At 37.7% G+C, this 20376-nt stretch overlaps 5 protein-coding genes across 9 annotated transcripts; 3 read left to right on the top strand and 2 right to left on the bottom strand.

Moving 5' to 3' along the window:
• Nucleotides 1-18: 18 nt before the first annotated feature.
• Nucleotides 19-1526, top strand: LOC125578231. Its single transcript, XM_048740573.1, has 3 exons — nt 19-894; nt 978-1391; nt 1488-1526. Exons 1-3 carry the CDS (start codon nt 19-21, stop codon nt 1524-1526), a joined length of 1329 nt encoding a protein of 442 aa, XP_048596530.1.
• LOC125578230 (protein AGENET DOMAIN (AGD)-CONTAINING P1-like) lies at nt 1192-2613 on the top strand. Its single transcript, XM_048740572.1, has 4 exons — nt 1192-1790; nt 1872-1970; nt 2052-2478; nt 2576-2613. Exons 1-4 carry the CDS (start codon nt 1701-1703, stop codon nt 2611-2613), a joined length of 654 nt encoding a protein of 217 aa, XP_048596529.1. The 5' UTR covers nt 1192-1700.
• Nucleotides 2614-7021: 4408 nt separating this feature from the next.
• LOC125578229 lies at nt 7022-9688 on the bottom strand. Its single transcript, XM_048740571.1, has 5 exons — nt 9517-9688; nt 9452-9470; nt 9295-9347; nt 8928-9073; nt 7022-8833 (listed from the first exon to the last, which is right to left on the bottom strand). The coding sequence occupies exons 1-5, from the start codon at nt 9686-9688 to the stop codon at nt 7022-7024; spliced, it is 2202 nt and encodes a 733-aa protein (XP_048596528.1).
• A 511-nt stretch (nt 9689-10199) lies between these two features.
• LOC106436076 lies at nt 10200-13554 on the top strand. The gene is made up of 14 exons (XM_013877035.3): nt 10200-10587; nt 10696-10751; nt 10827-11001; nt 11075-11176; nt 11319-11390; nt 11476-11592; nt 11760-11837; nt 11941-12003; nt 12099-12195; nt 12267-12345; nt 12421-12635; nt 12714-12859; nt 12959-13081; nt 13181-13554. The coding sequence occupies exons 1-14, from the start codon at nt 10501-10503 to the stop codon at nt 13331-13333; spliced, it is 1563 nt and encodes a 520-aa protein (XP_013732489.2). The 5' UTR covers nt 10200-10500; the 3' UTR covers nt 13334-13554.
• Nucleotides 13555-13662: 108 nt separating this feature from the next.
• LOC106436049 (probable RNA-dependent RNA polymerase 5) lies at nt 13663-19341 on the bottom strand. Of its 5 annotated transcripts, none has more exons than XM_048741582.1 (17): nt 18657-19341; nt 18428-18560; nt 18190-18264; nt 17797-17977; nt 17221-17419; nt 17043-17130; nt 16797-16940; nt 16686-16709; nt 16515-16586; nt 16318-16424; nt 16082-16230; nt 15780-16002; nt 15466-15691; nt 15234-15382; nt 14565-14884; nt 14300-14460; nt 13663-14227 (listed from the first exon to the last, which is right to left on the bottom strand). In XM_048741582.1, the coding sequence occupies exons 1-17, from the start codon at nt 19169-19171 to the stop codon at nt 13991-13993; spliced, it is 3003 nt and encodes a 1000-aa protein (XP_048597539.1). In that variant the 5' UTR covers nt 19172-19341; the 3' UTR covers nt 13663-13990. The 5 variants fall into 5 exon arrangements, with proteins under 5 accessions (XP_048597539.1, XP_048597540.1, XP_048597537.1 ...); XM_048741583.1 differs by having other exon boundaries at nt 18431-18560; XM_048741580.1 differs by having other exon boundaries at nt 13663-14460.
• Nucleotides 19342-20376: the final 1035 nt, after the last annotated feature.

Genomic DNA, 20376 nt, shown 5'->3' with positions numbered 1-20376 from the left:
ACGCAGGATAGAAACAAGATGGGAGATCCATTACCATTAAGACTAGCACTGCCTGAGCTGAGGTATCCGATTGGATCAGAGCCAGAGAAGACGATATCGATAAACCAACACTCGATAGTTGCTTATATCAAAACTGTTAAGGAAATTCTAGGAAATGATGAGTTCAACAGAATAAGAGGGACGTTTTTGGGACCGGTGATCAAGCTTGGAGAGAGGTCTTTGAAATTATCAGCTAAGATAGTGCACGCAGTTCTCACCAAAAGCATCAAGACAGTGAAGAGACACGAAGCATGGTTCCATTTTGGTGCTCAGCCAATGAGGTTCTCTATAAGAGAATTCCACATGGTGACTGGTTTGAAATGTAGTGGTGAAGCAAGAGAACCACGAGAGGGAACCGAGAAATTTAAGTGGGACTTCCTAAAAGGGCGTACTCATACAGTAAAGGACGTGGAGAAGCAGCTCAGAAACACAAGAGAAGATGCTTCTGATGAGAGATTCTGCCTTGCAATGCTCCTCCTGATTGAGAGCATACTACTACAGAAGAGCCTTCTCGACGGTGGCACAACTTTTACTTTGGATTATGTGAAAATAGCGCAGGATATGGATGTCTTGATGACATACCCATGGGGGAGAACAGCTTATAATTTGCTGTTAAAATCACTTCAGAGAGCTGTCGACAAAAGCCTCGACAAAAACAATTATGATTTGCAAGGGTTCCCTATGGCATTTCTTATATGGATACTTGAGTCAGTACCTTTGCTACAGTATGCATTCAGTCAAGTTGTTCCTATTCTGAGCGTTCAACCGTCTACCCCAATATTTTTGTGTGAGAAGTACCTTCAAATAGCTTCTCCACAGCTGATAGATGTTCTCCTAATTGAAATCAAAGATCATGTAAGTTTTTACATTATTTTTTTCTTGTTTCTGTTTTGCCTTATGATTCTCCATTTAAAAGCTAATTATTTTTATGGTTTCAGCTTAAGGTCACATGCATCCTACCTCCTATTTCTAATGATCCAGAAGATGATGTTTGCATGGGAGACGAAGCTAATAAAGATCTGGATGACATGGCCGATTTATCCAAGAGAGGTTATAAGTTTAAAATTAGAGATTGGCGAAACATGTCAGTAGACCTATACGGTGCTAATGAAGAAATAAGAAGAGCATCTTTACTGTTTGGGAATGGAGGGATGAGTCAAGCTTCTACTTCGTATCAGGAGGAGTCTTTGGAATCAAAGATCAACAGAATCAGCGAGATGGTGGGAGATAATTTAAGGATCATGAACGATCGTTTGTGTTTGATTGAAAAAGACAGGAAACAGATTAAAGAACGTGTGACAAACCTAGAGAAACTACAAAGAGTTACTTCATATGAAACTCCAAACAATGAGGTAACTTTTTTTTCGGAAATTAAAATTAATGTTTATCTAGTTCTTGATTCAGTTTTGAGTTGTCAAGTAATTTTGGAAGATGTTATACATATTTAGGCTTGCCTTCCTAATTTTTGTTGTACTTGCACAGACTGACACAACTCCATTTCATGAGACGGCTTCCAGACAAGGTGAAGCCAATGCAGATCAAGCAGATGAACAACTTAACAATGAGGCAAGTATAATTTTGAAAACTGTTGGTATTTATAAAATTATGAATTTGGTACGTGTTCATAATCCCATTCCTGACATCAGGATACACGAGAGCCTATGAATGAGATCACGAAAGAGACACCTGGTTCTCCAATAGCTCAACAGAATATTGAGACTCCAGTCCTTACTCCAATTCAGACGCAGCAGGTACCTTCTTTAAAAAATTGGACTTTTCAAGTAATTTTTGGAAGCCCTTGTACGTGTTCATTCAACCATTCCTGAATTCAGGAGACTCACGAGCTTATGAATGAGATCATTTCACCAAACATTTCCGACACACAGCCAAATACCCGAGCTCGCAGAAATCTTTTAACAGAGCAAAATAAGGTATTACTTTCATTAAAACCTTTAATAAATACTCAGCAACTATCAAAATGACTGGATATCCTTGAATCTAAACCATCACAGGATGTAGAAAGCAGAGTTCAAAATCCCTTTGAGATCGGAGCAAATGTGGAGATTTCATCACAAGATGACAATACTTGTCATAAATGGTATCCAGGAAATGTGTTGGCAACATATTTGGTTGATGGGGTTGAGATGGTGAAAGTTGAGTACTTCGTCCCGTCTCTGGACGAAAAGAAGAGGAAAAGGAGTGTTGAGACACGTGTATCAATTGACAGAATACGTCCTCAACCACCACCTGAGAGATCTGGAGCGAAGAAAAGTTATGAGCTAATGCAGGACGTGGAGGCGTTCGACAATGGTGCCTGGTGCGCTGGAAAAGTTAAAGTCATTTTGTTTGATGGCTCGTGTTTTGTCTCTTTGAACAATTCTAAAGAACAAATTTACTTCCACCATTCTGAGATTCGAAAACCAAGAAAATGGGTAGATGGTGTTTGGGAGATGACAAAAAAGGTAAAACAAATGCCTTGGATCACTTGAATTGAAAAATAATGTCATTTGTTTAATATCTCGGTATTGATTTTCAGATGGAAGAAGAGCAGACGCAGAGTGTGAATCCAAGTGAAGGAGATGGTGATAAAAAGGTATGAAATATTTATACATCATACTAGGAATTAAGATATAAATGTATCTGAATTTTTGTCATTCAAAAAGGGGAAGGGAAGGCTGTCGCTTGTAAGAAAAATGAAGCAGCTGGTCCATCAGAAGATGTTGTTGGGAAAATGGCAAAAGAGGTAATAAAAATGAATAAGATCCACTTGAATTGAAGTTCAGGTCAATAGTTTGATATATCGGTTTTGTTTCACAGATGGAAGTAAAGCAGGGTAAGAGTGTGAAACCAAGTCAAGACGATCATGCAAAAAAGGTATAAAAAATATTTTTACTTCATATTAGGAAGGCATTCAAGTATAAAGATAAAAACGATCCTGAATTTTTGTCTTTATTTTTAATTAAAGGGGAAGCCACATGTTGGTAAGAAGAAGAAAGCAAATGCTCAGCCAGTAGATTTGCTTCCTTTTCTACAGCGAGAAGAGAAGAGGCCAATACGACCTAGAAACCCTCCTATACCTGTAACACCTGAGGTAATCCTTCCAATTGATCCATTTGTGACACCTGAATTTCCTCGGTTTTCAAGGCTTGCACACTGGATGGATCTACGGGGCATATATCGTGTGTAAGCAACTTTTTGTCCTCGCATAAATATTCCTAATTTATTTTGTAAAAGTTTCGATTGATACTAGTTAATTTTATCAACTACAGACCGTTTTATATCAATGGAAAAGAAATTGAAAAAGAGTTCTTTCAAAAAATGGACGATGCAGAAAAAAATCTCAACAAAGAGGTAATCAACACTCTGTTCTGTCTTCTATTTGATTGTGTCATATGTTTAGGAAGAGGTTGAGTTGAGCTATGCTAGATGTCCATGTTATAGCAGTTCTATATGAAGTTTCTAACTATATTGTTACATTGGCAGCACATAAATGTTGCATTTGAAATGCTAAATTGTAAGAGGGTTGAGCAAGGTGCTTGGTTCCGCAACAACAATCTTCCAGCAGCATGCTTTGTACCAGTCAATTTCTTAGAAGTGGTTGGGTACGCTTATGAATCTGTCAGGAAGCCACATAAGAAAAAAAAAAGTTATTGGAGGGCTGTGTAGGCGAACTTGTGAAAGGTTTAATACATCCAAAGAAGGTATGGCTGGAAGATGTTGATGTTATATATGGTGTCATTGAAGATAAGTTGAGCTGTCACTATATTGGGGTGGAGATACAATTGATGGACAACACAATCACACTCTTCCATTGTGGTCTTCCAAAAGCAAATATCAAACGTGCTCTTAATAAAATCCAAGAACTGGCAGGTAAAAATATTAGCTAATTTAGAAAATAAAAGTTTGTCACTTGCTGCTTGTGATTGTGATGCATTTTTACATATTCATTTTGTTGTCTGTTGGTGATTGATTTATTGTATAATTTTGGGTATTTATGACAGTGTTGATTAGTGCCATAAAGATGGAACTTCTTGGTGAAGAGGTTAATTTCGAAGATATCAGTCCATTTGAAGTTAAGTTTGCAGAAGGGCTTCCAAAAACAAAATTTCCATACAACTGTGGTATTTTTGTTGTGAAGATGCTGGAATGCAGGTCACTGGGATTGAAGAGCATGGCTAATATAAATGATGAAACTGCGATGGACTTACGAAGCAAGCTATGTTGTGAGATCTTCGACCAGTTTATGGATAAAGATTTCCAGGAAGGTCAAAGGAAGTGAAAATGTCATATTTGTTCTGTTTTCTACACTGTTTTTCTACTTTGATATTAATTATCCCTAACGTTTAAGTTTAAGTTTGTAATGAATTATCCCTAACGTTTTTTTCATTTAGATTGTTATTGAAAAATTTTTTAGGATGTATTGATGAATTGTCAAATGCTTATGGTACTTTTAGGATGGGTTTCCAGAAAAAGAGTGAGAAAGCAAAATGCACCAAAGCCTAGCATATTCCTTTAAAGTTTACAAAAAAAATGAAAAAGAAAGTGATCCGATGTTGATTGAACTCGTGAACTCTCGAAAGATGAATCAAAGTGTGCAGCCGCTGTGCCAAGGGTGTTATACTTGCCAAAAGATATAATAAAACGATAATAACTTGTAACTTTTGAATATTTAATTAAAAACAGAAAAAAGTGAAAATATACACAACGGGAATCGAACACGGCTTATTGTGTGATAAGGGTACACTAAGAGTAGAAGGGCTTGCCACTAGGCTACGTTGGTTATTCGATAACAGAGTAAATGTGAACTCATTTATTCACAGACGATAGATTTATATAATCTGGATATCATTTTATGTATTCAGGATGGCTTTCCAAAAACAAATAAGCAAATCAGATAACCAAGTTATAAGAACACTAGGCCAAACCATTACAAAATAGTGAAAAACATTGAACAAGTTTTTTATTTAGGTTGTTAATTGAAGAAACAACACAAGAGAAACAAAAGTGCTTATTCATTTAAAATAAAAACTGAAAATCAAACATAATGTGGTCCTTAAAAACATAAAAAGAGAAGACGATAACATGAAATTACTCATGATGGAGCCAACTTTCGCCAAGTTTATCCCAATCAGGGACTTTGACCTTCACATCAGCAAGCATTCCTTCCGCTTCCGAGTGCTCTTCTTTGAGTTTCTCCAACTCAGCAGTTAAATCAAATTTTCCATCAGCTTTGATAATATCTTCAAGCAACTCGATTTGGACAGCAATTGAATTTGCTTTGCTGGATGCAAGATTCCAATCATTCTCAGATAGCCTGTATTCGTTGGACAAACGAAGAAGAGCCCTGTAATGTTCCACAGTTTCCTTCTTCCCCTTCTTGAAACCTTCGGCGGCATCACATCCGTAAACCTCCTCTATGGGACGCTTCATCATCTTCTTTGAACTTCCTTCCATTGAAACTTTGTCCTGCAACAAAATCGAAACTAAGATGTTACGATAAAATAGAAATAGAAAAAAGTTCATGAATTGAATGGAAAATGAGAAAAATCGAAAACTAACTTGTATTGCAAAAGGATATATCAAGCGAAATGAAGTGAGTGAATAAAAGGTCTGATATCGTCCCTTATATTTATAGAACAAAAAGGAACTCTTCGATTATTGAAGTCAGTTAAAATAAACTCTTGATTATTGTGGAACTCTTCGATTATTGAAGTCAGTTACTGAAATAACCAATCATATAACACCCAATCTTGACGAAAAGAAACTCTTCGGTTACTGAGTTACATGATGTCGTTTGGAAGAGACTCTTCGATTCCTGAGATATATGTTTGAACAAAAAAAAAAAAAATCACCCATTACTCGTAGGAGAGTCGAACCCGGGTCGATCAAATGTTTCGGTATCATAGGTTTCGTGGTTTAGCCGCTAGGCTGAGGAGAATCATCTGTTAGTTGCTTCCACATAATTGAATTTACCCATACAATTTATAGTATAAATACATTGGAAAGATCTTTGATAGTTCAGGATGGGCTTCCGATTGCGACAAATGTGATTCCTGAGATATATGTTTGAACAAAAAAAAAAAAAATCACCCATTACTCGTAGGAGAGTCGAACCCGGGTCGATCAAATGTTTCGGTATCATAGGTTTCGTGGTTTAGCCGCTAGGCTGAGGAGAATCATCTGTTAGTTGCTTCCACATAATTGAATTTACCCATACAATTTATAGTATAAATACATTGGAAAGATCTTTGATAGTTCAGGATGGGCTTCCGATTGCGACAAATGTGATTCCTGAGATATATGTTTGAACAAAAAAAAAAAAATCACCCATTACTCGTAGGAGAGTCGAACCCGGGTCGATCAAATGTTTCGGTATCATAGGTTTCGTGGTTTAGCCGCTAGGCTGAGGAGAATCATCTGTTAGTTGCTTCCACATAATTGAATTTACCCATACAATTTATAGTATAAATACATTGGAAAGATCTTTGATAGTTCAGGATGGGCTTCCGATTGCGACAAATGTGATTCCTGAGATATATGTTTGAACAAAAAAAAAAAAAATCACCCATTACTCGTAGGAGAGTCGAACCCGGGTCGATCAAATGTTTCGGTATCATAGGTTTCGTGGTTTAGCCGCTAGGCTGAGGAGAATCATCTGTTAGTTGCTTCCACATAATTGAATTTACCCATACAATTTATAGTATAAATACATTGTATATTACAAAAGTTGGATGTTACAAAAGTTGGATGGGATTCCAGAATAGTTGAATATTACTGTGTTTTTTTCTAGCAAAGAAGTTTAAACTAAAAATTGAAATGAGATCAAAAGATAATGTTGTATATTACAAAAGTTGTAAGAAATCATACTTATTCAGGATAGGGTTCCAAAAGAAAAAATGTATATGGTCTTGTGCATATCATGTAACCATCAAATAGCCAAACATCCAAATAATAATCGATAAAAATGTAAAAATGTAGAACTTCATCCTATAGGCCTCTGGCATGTGATCTTGTTGTGCCCTCCTGTGCCACATCTGCTGCACTTGTGGGACTGAGATTTAGATCCAGGAACCCCAAACTCGCCAACGGATCTCTTTCTCTTTGTAGGAGGGCGTCCACTTTTCTTTTTGGTAGCTGGAGGTGGGCAAGACAGTTCATCAATATTCTCTGGATAGGTGGACGTTGACAACTCTCCACCAGGATGTATGCTTTCAGCATAAGCTTTAGCCCACGTTTCTGTCAAGTGAGAAGCATCAACAAAACGGTTTTCATCTCTCTTGATATGCTTAGCAGCAGCGATGGCATGGATGCAGGGGATCTTGTCAATGTCGAAAACATTACATGTGCAATGCCGCTTCTCCAAGTCAACAACAAACTTCATTGTTTCATTCTTCACCTCAAACTCGCTTCGATCAACTTGATACACATTCAACAACATTGCGGCCCCTAACCTAGATACCAATTTCTGAACAACTTTTGGAGTAACCAGGTGCTTATGTTTCGCAGCCGCTTCGCGTCGCTCAAAAAACCAAGTGGTCATCGTCAATCTGATAGTTTCAAGGAGAGAGATAATGGGCAACTCACGAGGCATCTTCAACATAGAATTGAGAGACTCTGCAATGTTGGTAGTCATGATATTATACCTGTTCGCAGGCGCATAGCTTCGTGCCCACTTCCTAAAATCAGACTCTTCCAGATACTTAGCCAATTCAGGACATTTATCCTTTATGTCCTTGAAGATTAACCAGAACTCGTGACACGTATAGGCATCAGCAGCGCTTTCCACCAGAGGTAGCAACCCAGTCTTCGCATATGTAGGAGTGATGTTGCGGAGCAGATGGATCCTGCAAATTCCATGGTGAGATAAGGGATATACATCCTCCAACGCTGAAGAAATGGAGTTAGCCCTGTCTGATACAAAAACAAGATCCGAAGCGTCCGGGATCTTCTGGCTCAAACCTCTAAAGAACCATTTCCAAGAGGCGCCGTTTTCTGCGTCAACCACTGCAAAAGCGAGAGGATATAGATGATAATTCCCATCTTGAGCACAAGCTGCCAATAAAGTCCCATTGAATTTTCCCTTCAGAAATGTACCATCTACTGCAATAACTCTCCTCATCAATGAAAATCCCCTTATCGATGGACCAAAAGCCACAAATGCATACTTGAACTTTCCTGCAGCATCAACATGTTGATAAGTCAAGGAACCAGGGTTTGTTTCTGTGATTTTATACAACCACCTAGACAAATTGTAATAGCTGTCTTCAGGAGTCCCTCTAACCAAAATCTGAGCTTCTTCTCTCACTCTCCAAGCTTGTTTGTAATTGATGTGAACACCATGCAGCATCCTGACCTGTTCAATGATCTGTTTCGGTTTGAGACCTTCCTTTTTTTCTCCATAATTGCTGGAAATCAAAGAACCCAACAACTTTGCAGATGCTTGTCTGTGGTTGGCTTTCCTGTGTGTTGTATCGCATGTATGCTCATGAACATACTTTTTAACAACGAAAAAATCTGAAACAGGTAGCTTGATAGCACGCATCCTCCACGTGCAATTTTCATCAACACAACTCAAAAGCACTCTTGACTTGTTAGAAGAGACAGTCTTGTACTCAAACTTCCACTCTAAAGCCCATTTCTTCATCCTCAACATCAACTCTCTCTTTGTCTTAAAATAGCTATTCACCTTAATATCGCCAGCTACTCTCGTGTTTGGTGAAAGTCCAATATGGACAGGGCTAAAATCCGGAAGAGCATTCAGAGGAACTGTAGAAACACCTTCATATAGAAAACTCTGCAAAAGTCAAGTAGTTCTGTAAGGCATAATACTTGATTATGAAGCATATCATGCAAACACAAACAGAAAAAGGGAATTAGGGACAATGTACCTGTTTTTCACTCTGCACAGTAGGAAGAATCACTGGATTGGCATTCAATGGAACAGTAGAAGCAAATGTATCAGAAGCTTGAATGTTACAGCTAGCTGAATCAGTACTAAAATCCGGAAGAGCATTCAGAGGAACTGTAGAAACACCTTCATATAGAAGACTCTGCAAAAGTCAAGTAGTTTTGTAAGGCATAGTACTTGATTATGAAGCATATCATGCAAACACAAACAGAAAAAGGGAATTAAGGACAATGTACCTGTTTTTCACTCTGCACAGTAGAAAGAATCGCTGGATTGGCATTCAATGGAACAGTAGAAGCAAATGTATCAGAAGCTTGAGTGTTACAGCTAACTGGATCAGTACTAACCTGCATAAGTCAAGTAGTTCTGTAAGGCATAATACTTGGTTATGAAGCATATCCTGAAAAGTCTAAGAAAAAATCATACAAACCTTAACACACAAACGACAGGTTCCATCAAATGCTCTAGTCTTGGAAATGAAAGTTCTGAGCTGACGAGTATTACCTATCGAGAGTGGGGGAAACTTTCAATAATACATTTCATATCCAATGAAAAACCATAACTCAAACTGATTTCTTCCTCTTTAACACTAAAATCTTCAGAGACAATCTTCATCAAATCTTCATACAGTAGATCTTCTTCTATGGAAATGATTGATGCATTCCTCTTCAAATCAACAAGAAACTCCCACTGGAGAGATTCTTTTGAGATCCATTGTCCACAGATGCACAAAACTTCCATTGTTCTACAAAATCAACTTCAAATCATCAACAAATGAATAATATATAACAAAACCTAGATAATGTATAACAAAATGAAATGATTCAAACCTTAATCAAATCAGACACACGAGAGAGAGAATGAGATGAATAGACGTAGAAACGACAGATCAATTGAGAAACGACGACGACGATAAAATAAACGGAGAGACGACGACGACGGATCAACGGAGAGGCGAAGACGACGACGGAGAGACGACGACGACGACGACGACGACGACGGAGAGACGACGACGACAAGGACGGGGAGACGACGACGGAGAGACGACGACGACGACGACGGAGAGACGAGAAGAAGAAGCGATGAAACGAGGACGGCGACAAATTGATTTCAAATTTGTTTTTTAAATTAGTTAAAGAAGGGGGCATAAGGGTAAATTGCCCCTTTAATGAAACCTATTTTTGTGAATTCTGATCCTGAGTGCTAGTTTGGGGAGGAAAACTTCATTTAGTGTTCTTTGTGTCATTTTCTCAATGTTTAATTTGGAATTAAAAAAAAAAGGGAAAGAAAAGGGGATGTGTCGATGATTGAATGGCTAAACCATATTTGAAAAATTAAGTTAATCAGTTTCCTCTCTGGATTCTCGCTGCTCCGTCAATGGCCACCTCCTCCCAAATTTCACGACTCTAATTTAGTTCCCCTCATGTGTTTGTGTGTGTGAGAGAAAGAGACGAATCTCAATCCCTCCTCCATTGTTCTTCTTCTTCTCAATCATCGTCTTCGCGTGCGAGGAAGAAGGAGAGAGCAGGGAGGCAGGGGGGAACAATTCTCAAATGTCAACATTGGACTCGATGGATGCGATTCTCTTCTCTCTCAGCAGAGCCTTCTGCTCCCCTTTCGCCGTCTTCCTTCAGATCCAGGTCTGCTTCTTCTTCTCATTCCTCAGATCGAACCTTTGGAAAAAAAAACGAAATCTTTATGTAAAAGATATGATTTTTTTAACTGTTTCTTGAAATGCGTTCTCTCAGGGATGTGTTATATGCTTACTCCTTGCTCTAGGCTGGTTAATGGCTGCATACGTCAGGTACTTTCTCAAATTACAATCCTCCGCCTCTGTTTTCTTTATTTCTCAAAATGTTTTTTTTTTTGTTTTATGAAGGAATCGAGAGGTTAAGAGAATCAAAAACAGCGTGAGAGCTGGAAACAGCTTTGCGTTTCTCTATCAAGATATGGATGAGCTCGAGCACTCTAGGCAGGCTAAACTTCCCAGAGTCTCCGTTATCATGCCTCTCAAAGGTTTTGGAGAACACAATCTGCACAACTGGAGAAGTCAGGTTTAGTCTCCTATCATTTTCTCTTCCTCTTCTTTGCTAGACAAGTGTCTTGATTGATGTGTGTTTTGTGTAGATTACCTCTCTCTATGGTGGACCATTGGAGTTCCTTTTTGTTGTGGAAAGTACTGAAGACCCTGCTTATCATGCTGTTTCTCGTCTCTTATCTATGTATCAGGTACACACACACTTTTAGCTTTTTTTCTACAGGAAACCAATGAAAAAATCAGTTCATAGTCCATGTGGCTTTATTTTGTCTTGAAGTATGTACTGACTTCATTCATAGCTTTGTTCATTATTAATGCGTAAAATGTGTGCAGGATCATGTTGAAGCTAAGGTTGTTGTTGCTGGTTTAGCAACGACTTGCAGCCAGAAAATTCATAATCAGTTGGTATGTATCATCAGCTAATTTATCGGTTATGTTGTTCATTTATTGGCTTTTTTTTTCTTATTTGGTTTCTGCTTTTTTGGTGAAGATTGGAGCTGAGAAAATACATAAAGATACCAAATATGTGTTATTTTTGGACGATGATGTTAGACTGCATCCTGGAACAGTTGGAGCTCTCACCGCTGAGATGGAGAAAAATCCAGAGGTGGCTACCTAACTATATACTTCTTGAATTAATTTGCTTCTTTTTTTTTAATTTACTCCTCTTGCTGTAATTTTTTATATGTATCAAAGACATAGCTAACGATAATAGGTCTTTAGTTATGTTTCCGTCTGGTGAAATTATTTAAAAGAAATGGTGATCTGTTGCAGATATTTATTCAAACTGGGTATCCTCTAGACTTGCCCTCTGGAACTCTTGGAAGTTATTGCATCTATGAGTACCACATGGTACAGTGACATCTGTCTTCCCTTCAGTTCTGTTTTGTATAGAATGTAGTTCCGTTTCTATTTCTCCATGTTTGAGCTAATATTAGCATGTTCTCTTTTACAGCCTTGCTCAATGGGATTTGCGACTGGTGGGAGAACATTCTTTTTGTGGGGAGGGTGCATGATGGTATGTTTGAAATTAGCATATGATAGATAAATGTTTCTTTTTGTTTTCTCTGTGCTACATTCTAATTTTGGTGATTATCTACAACTATTTTGTAGATGCACGCTGATGATTTCAGACAAGATCGCTATGGTGTTGTCTCTGGCTTACGTGATGGTGGATACTCAGATGATATGACACTTGCCTCTCTAGCAGGTAACATTTGTAGCCTGATGTGATGCCTATTGTATGTGTAGTTGTAGTTGATAGTTTCTTCTTTACTCCAGGTGCTCACAAGAGGCTCATTACATCTCCTCCTGTTGCTGTTTTCCCTCATCCTCTAGCAAGTGATCTAAGTTTTGGACGGTACATACTCTTGTTTGAATCCCCCCAAATGTAACGAAATTTTTGGGATGTTTATTCTTCCTCCTATTTTGTTAGGTACTGGAACTACTTGAGAAAGCAAACCTTTGTGCTAGAGTCTTACATATCCAACGTTAACTGGATAATGAACAAGGTTTTGTTTGCCGTCCACTGTTATCTATCATGGGGTTTTGTTGCACCATATGTTATGGCTGTCATCCACATCACATCAGCTTTGAGAATCTACATCAAGGGCTATCATCACCTCCAAGACACGACCGTTGCTTCTGGTGGTGAGCATACTTTTCCCCTTATTTAGTAGGATTGTATGCTTTTCTATACTGACCTAGAAGGATGAGGGTTCTATGCAGGTATGTCCCTTGTTATACTGTTGGCGATCTGCACCTTCATCGAACTTCTTTCAATGTGGAATTTGACAAGAAGAGAAGTGACGCTATGCAATCTGTTATCCCCCGAAGCTCCCCGTCTCTCTCTTGCACCTTACAACTGGGGACTTGTACGTTCTTTCAACCCCTCTCTATTGATAGTAATGTGTATAAGAGAGGTAGAAGAAGGTTTCTTGGTTTTGATTTTTGTTGGAAAATTTTGGTTGCAGATATTCATAGCAATGCTTGTGGACAACTTCCTATACCCGATCTCAGCGTTCCGTTCTCACTTTTCTCAATCCATAAACTGGTCCGGAATTAGATACCACTTGAGAAATGGAAAGGTTTTCAAGGTAAGTCAAGTGTGTGTCTTATTATTAAGTAGTGTTTCTTCTGGTCTTGAAAGTGTGTTGTTTGAGAATGTTTCTTTGCGATATGTGATGTGATAACAGATTGAGAGAAGGAATGATATGGTACCAGCAAAGACTGATTTAGGAGGGAAACACTTGTATGGTAAGAAGGGAGCCCCACAGAAAGCTTCCTTCTTAAGCTCATTGGGAAGAAATTTTGCTCACTGGCGACAACCAAAGAAGTTTGATGTTTAAAAAGTTTGGTTTTGTTTAATACAGTACAGTAGAGAAGCAAAGTTATCATTGATTCTTTGATATGTTTTGTGATTCTTTTTCCAGCAGGAAGGGGAGGGGAAGATTTGGTCTTATGTTTTTTTTTCTTTTTCTTTGGGTACAAAATGTTTATTGGTGAAAAAGAAAGGTATTATTATTCCTCGGGAAAATTTTAATTTATTGATTTCTTTCGGTTTGTTTTATCCTTCAAGGGCTTGCAGTTTGAAGCTCAAGCTGTTTCTTATACCATACATTGTACATCGAAGTATATTGATCTAGATAAAGGGGTAAGGTCGAGCCAAAATGCAAAAGCATAGAACAGATAAGTTGATCTTTGTAGTATTAATAGGGCAGGATATACAAGGCTAACATGAGAAATTGCATTATTATATCGAGTCACACACTGAACTCCACAAGGTCATGGAGCTTGAGGACGTATAAACTTAGTCTTATTTAACATTATCCTACAGGCAAATACACACACGAAATTATCAGTACACCAGAGGAAGAATCTACGATTAGAACTAAAACCAAAGGCATTACCACCAGCTTAGTCTGCAAGTTAGGTTACTTAAATAAGATACTTGCCTAACACGCACGCACCCTATTAGCCAATCAGAACAGAGCAGTAAACATTGTTCAACCCCAAAGCTCTTTGAGCACAGAAACTGAACAAGGGATTGACTTCTCCTCCGCTTTCTTAAGGTACAATTTGCACAAGACCGGTCCTGCTACCTTCCAGACAAACCCGCAAGAACGAACTTTGTTCTTTATAATGGCATAATCGTAGACGATGTTGTACAGTGCCAATGCTTGTAGGTAGAGCTCTTCAAGGCTTTTCTTGCTTTCTTCAAACCCTGCCGCACCATAGAACTCCTGATACATTCCACCAATGAGTTCCTTTATATATAGTAGCGTTAGTAATCGATTCTTGTTGACTACACTTACCTGCTTGTATTTCAGGATGACCTCACTAGCTGATTCCTTCTTATTATTCTCATCCATCGCCTGGCTCATTTCAGTTTTGTATTCCTGGTACCAGCGACTACATTTCTCCATGTAAAACTCAGGGACCAGCTCATCTTCAAAACACTGGAGTTTCTTGATTTCTGAATTTTTAACAGACAGTTTAAGACATTAAAAATAAACATATTCGTCAAGGTTCTTGACTATTAATAGAGTAAAAAGAAGATAGATAGATAGATCCTTTTACCACATGGAGGGGGTTCCTCTTCATTCTGAGATACCACAGTGTCATAGATTAATCCAAGGATAGAAGTGGACTTAAAGATTTTCTTGTTTTTACGCTCCATGTAATGTGGAAAACTGTCGAACTTCAAGTCTAACGGGAGATCGACCTTAGCCCCGTTTTTTGGTGCATCAAGAGCATCATAGTATATATCAATAGCCTTTAGCATAGTCTTCACCATTTTGCTTTTCCTTTCAGCTGTTTCCTTAACTCTATCATCTCCTAACGTGAGGAATTGGTCCATTATCCTTAGCCAGCTATCTGCAGCTGCCCCTATAACGTTGCTGTAAACCCAAGAAGACAAGACATGTATTAACCATAAGATATAAAACTCAACACAAAACTGAGTTTGCCAAGAACAATGTTCAAAAAATCGTTAGGCGATAACTAGGCGCTTTATAGAGGACTAGGGACTAGCCGAATTATTCGGAACCTGAGATTTATTTTATATATATATTGATATTTTAGTTTTTTGCATTAATTATAAAATTATTTTGATAAATTATCAAAATCAGATACATAAAACAAAAGAAATTAAACCGATCTAAATCATATAAATCATATAAAAAAATCAATTTTCGGATGACTGATATGCCCTCTTATAGAACCATAGCCAAGAATGAAACCGTGTACCTGGAATGAAATCTTGCCTTCAAAAACAATCTGAAAAGTTCTTCTTCCAACATTTCTGGTGAGAGTTCACTTGGCTTTCTACCAGTATAGATTTTACTAGGAGGAGAAGAGCTCACCCATGGTTCACTTGGTTTGTAGTGTTCTAGTAGCTAAACAAGAAACATTAACAGTTCATAAAAGTCAGGTCTCAAGCATTGAATGATTTACTTTCAAAGATGGAGCAGTTGGTTACCTTGGGATTTCTGGATATGAAATACATATCACCATCAAAGTCACCACCGGCAATCTCATCCCCCAAAGATCTTGGACCTTTCTGAGGGAAGAACACACCATACTTGGAGTTTCCAACATACTCTTCCAAGGCCTTAACATATGTAGCCTTCAGTACATGTATGTCTCCAAAATGCAGTCCAGGGTTCCTGTAAACTAGTACATCCCCTGAAATCTGACCTGACTCCCTACAAGACCACATAAGAGAAAAAAAAAACAATGAACCAATTAAAAGCTACATCTAGAGAAAACAGATATTGAAGAGTAGTAGCATACAGGATGACGCAGACTTCATTTTGCTTGAGCTTTCCGGTGGGATCAACAGTGCCCATGAGATAATATGATTCAGTAACAAGAAGCTTTCCTGCTTTGAGATCATTCTTCTCTGTGTTTAGAAGAATAGAAAGATGATCCTTCAAGTGTGGTTCATCAAGTGGTATACCAGACATGATCATTTGCAAAGCATTATACTCGTCCATATCCCCATAATTACGAGCAGCTGTGCACAAACAGGTTACCTTTAGATTTTTGTTTTAAAACTGAATAAGCACATAAACAGCTCCAAAAACAAACTTTACCTCTAACGGCAGCACGTTTGTTATCAAATACGGTTTTGGATTCTTCTAGCGTGCTGCGCAAGATATCCAAAAAGAATTCATCAGGGACACCTCCATAGCTCAGTAGCGCAACCAAGTTTCTTGATAGTTTCGTTCTTCTTGGTGGATTACTGGAAAAATGGAAACAACCAAATACGAATATACAGCGACAAGTTCTATCTTCAAAATAACAAAGAGGAGGGAGGCAGCTAGCTTACCTTGTAGTAACAACTTCCAGAGAGTTAAAAGTGCTAAAATTATACAAGGCTGGATCTTCAGACACCTTGACCATAGAAGGTCGAACCTGGACTGTTCGAGGAGGAAGCTGCCCAAAATAATGGAGAAAAAAAAGAGTTTAGGGATATAAAGCTTATAAAAGCTTTCGACTATCTGACATGAAAGAGAGTGGACTTACTTTCTTATTCAAGAGGAAAGTCCCCTTAACAGCATATCCATAATGAAACATCCGAAACTGTATCAGCATAGGCTGTTGGAATTTAAAAAAAAAAACAGAACTGTTACTACTTTTGTGTTAAGTGATAAAGAATTGAGATAAAAACTTAGAGTGTAAAAGTGAACAACATACCGGCTCTTTGCCATAAGTATTTGCCTGTGATTTATTTAAAAACAAACATGGTTAGAGAACTAGTGTGAACAGAAGCCAACTAAAAACTTTTGTGAGAGTAGAACAAAAGACCTGCATATTGTCGCTTCTGACATGTTTCCCTTTAAAAATATCAGTAGGACACATCCGAGCAAGGTCCTCAGAGATGTAGCCAGTTCCATCTGAATGTATACAAGGTTTCTGGTTCTTATCAAGAACATCATTATTGTTTTGATCCTAAAAATTGGAAGAGAGAGAGAGAGAGAAATTAAAAGGTCAATAAAACATATAGCGAAAGCAACGAAGTTTTTGAAGGAAACATGATTTAAAGGAAAGTACATGGCAGTGTATATCATCAATTTGCTGAAAGGCAATCCTACTTGTGTCAACTTCAAGTTTCCTAGTCTTTGACAGGATTAAAGAAAACCTGAAGAAGTATCAACCAAAGAAAAGTGACTCTGATTACAAAGGAAAACATCTCTAGAAGAGTTTAAAGATGAGTTAGTAGACAGAGTACCTCGCCATATATTTGGCCAAAGTTGGCAATGTATGCACATGCATAAAATGCATACGTGCTTCATGAATGGACTTCCCAGAGAAGATATAGGGTTTTCCCATGTCATTAGAAGATGTAGAGTCCGTGCGTATAAAGTAACACTTCACTCCCTTTCCTGAAAAATCTTTCTTCTTCTCTTCTTTTCCTCCATCTTTGAAAACTATTTAAAAATGAAAGGTAAAAAAAACAAGCAGTTCTCCAACCCATTGCTATTTTCACCTCTATAATAGCATTTAGAGGTGAAATTGCTCCAACCCACCTCTATTTCTTCCTCTATAATAGAGATTTCTATTTTTTCCTCTATTTATAGAAGAAGAAATAGCATTCCTCTATTTTTTACTCTATATTTTAGAGATTGTTATTTTAAGGAAATACATTGGAACATATCTCACCTCTATTATAGAGTTCCCTTATTTTAGAGGTGAAAATAGCAAAATACATTAGAGATGGTCTTAGCACAAAGCAAACAGTATAACAAGAGTACCTTGCAATGACATGAATGATTGTCAATCAAGAGAAAAAAGGAAAACAACTCACCAAAAAACTGATAACGGCGTAAACCAAGCATGATACCCTTCTTGGCAATCTCTTTGTAGGTAGAGTATATGTCGTTACAATAGGTTGCCTCTCCTGGCACGTCAGCGAATTTGACGGTAAGAACATTCTCATCACCCAAAACATTGTGCAGGTGGGTTCCAGTGTTCTCCATAAGAGGACCCTATGAACACAGTATATGGATAAGAAAAACATATATGTAACTAACATGGCCGGATCTGGGGTCAATCCCAATGAAACATTTGGCTTGGCCACCAAAAATTTTGAAGGTTTTTTATTAAAGTTCTTTAAGAAATGTTTATAGCCCCCAAAATCTCCGTGCTAATAAAATGAACATATGCAACACATGAGAGATGTTTGGAGAGTCGTTTGAACCTTGAATCTGTAACTACCGTCGGGAGAAACATGGCATTGGTAATAATGCGTGTTCCCGCTATCCCACTGAAGCGACTGGAAACAGTAAGCATGTAAGATGAAACAGTTAGTAAAATTCAACAACAAAGTCTGAAAAACAAAAGAATGTTAAGTTTCCAACAAACAAAAGCCTATCTCCATATGAATGCAAACATTTAAAAAAAAAAACACACACAACAAATAGAAGAGAAGAGAGAACCACTCTACGGTCTGTTGATGGACAAGAATGCCGGCCCAAACGGTCCCAAACCGCTGCTTCATATGCAACCATAGACAAATCCTTCCATTGTCTGATCTCCTCAGCAGTTATATTAACCTGGCCCAGATGTTTCCTGTAATAAATAAATAACACATCAAAAAGGTGACTTAATAAAAGAGAAAAAGAGATTAAACACTGACGGAAAAACTTGCATCCCAAACATACATACCCTGGAATATAACTAAGCAACAGAAAGGCCTTCCTAAACTCAAGCTCACTCAAAGCTAAGAGCTGAGGAGGAATGTGTAGAGAAGAACCTCCATTAACTTCTAGTTTCATAGACTTGGGAGAAGGAACTTCATAATCAAGAAGAGACATCTCTGCTCCGACAATGGCTTTTCTGCAACACTTTTTGCCAGGGGTTCTAGGAGACAGAACCGGAGACTCTCCTGAGCACTGAAGCGGAGAGCCATAAACAGAAGAAACGGTCTGGTCAAGAAGATATTTGATGAACCCATCAAGGGTTCCTTTAACATAGTCCACATTAAAAACTTTACTGAGCGTTTCCAAAGCCATTTCATTGGGGATCGAAGAGAGTCTCCGTCTTGTCTCGGCTTTTATCGGAGGGTGATTGTGTTTCCCGTAGATTCTCTTCAGAACGGTTTCGACGCTGCTCGAAAGAGCGATCTCTGAGTGCAGAGAAGCTTGGTTGGAGCAGATGAGATAGGAAGAACTAGTAACCATATTTTAATTTTTAGAGTCAGTGTCTTTTGTCTCTAGGGTTAGCGAGTGAGAAGAGAGAGTGTTGGTTGTTTTGATGTTTCCATCTTCTCAAGTTTTGTTTCTTTGGGGTTAGTGATGATGGAAGTCATCTGTTTGATTTGACGACACGCTGACCAAACATAAAGTTGACATCTCTTTTTTTCTTCTTCTGCCTTGTGGATTTGACTCTCACGAGATTTTATACAGTTCCAGAACCAATATAATAACAGTTTATTAAATGTGTTGTAGTTTATCGATATGTCCAACCACGAACGCCATAATTACAAAGATGCCACACCTTTTCTCGCCCGGCCTGCCTGCTACAAACGCTCGAGGGAATAATCGCGTTTTTACCTTGCCACTTCTCAAAATCATCGCAGTCTCTTCCGTTCATTTTTGCTAAGAGGATCAATTAAATCCTTTTTTTTGGTGATACATACCAGTAAATGAACAAACCGTCTAGAAATTACTGATGTGTTTATTGAGTGGATGAATAATAACTTATACAACTGAGAATCAAACAAAAAAGGAAACTAATAAATTCTCAATCTTTTAAAGAATATATACAATGCTATATTTTTTTCTTTTGGACAAATATACAATGATATGTAATAGGCAACATGGTTTATAGAAAAGATATGCATAAGATATCTGTGGGCTTGGAGTTGGAGGATACTAAGACTTGGAGACTATGGTTTAAAAACGTAAAATTTTGTTGATATTTGGCTTGAAAACGTGTTATAAACATATGCTTTGCCATTTAGATACTAATTACAGTTGATTAAGTGATTAAATCGGCGCAAACGGAGCTGAAAAACAATGGTGGCCATATATGCACGTGAAAAAGTTAGATCTGTAAAAAGAAAATCAGGCGAAATTACATTTATGCCCTTACTTAATGTAAATTTGTAAAGTTAATAGGTAGACGTTTGAAATGGTCTTTGAACCCGTCACTGGTTGGTAAACCATCGAAACATTAACCACTCTGCTATTGAGAAACAATTTTCACTATCTAAAACATATATATACATAAAAACCAAAAATGTAATATTAATTAGCTATAACATTTTAAAATACTTAAAATAAAATCTCTGATTATTCCATGATTTTCGTGAGAAATGTAATCGGAAATTTTATTTTAGTTATTTTAAAATAAAAAAAACTAACTAGCCCTCTTGTATGATCTA

This window comes from Brassica napus, chromosome A9 (assembly GCF_020379485.1).
Source record: "Brassica napus cultivar Da-Ae chromosome A9, Da-Ae, whole genome shotgun sequence".
Lineage (NCBI taxonomy): Eukaryota > Viridiplantae > Streptophyta > Magnoliopsida > Brassicales > Brassicaceae > Brassica > Brassica napus.
The sequence above is the reverse complement of the archived record's forward strand: the minus strand, read 5'-3'. Positions and strand labels throughout refer to the sequence as shown.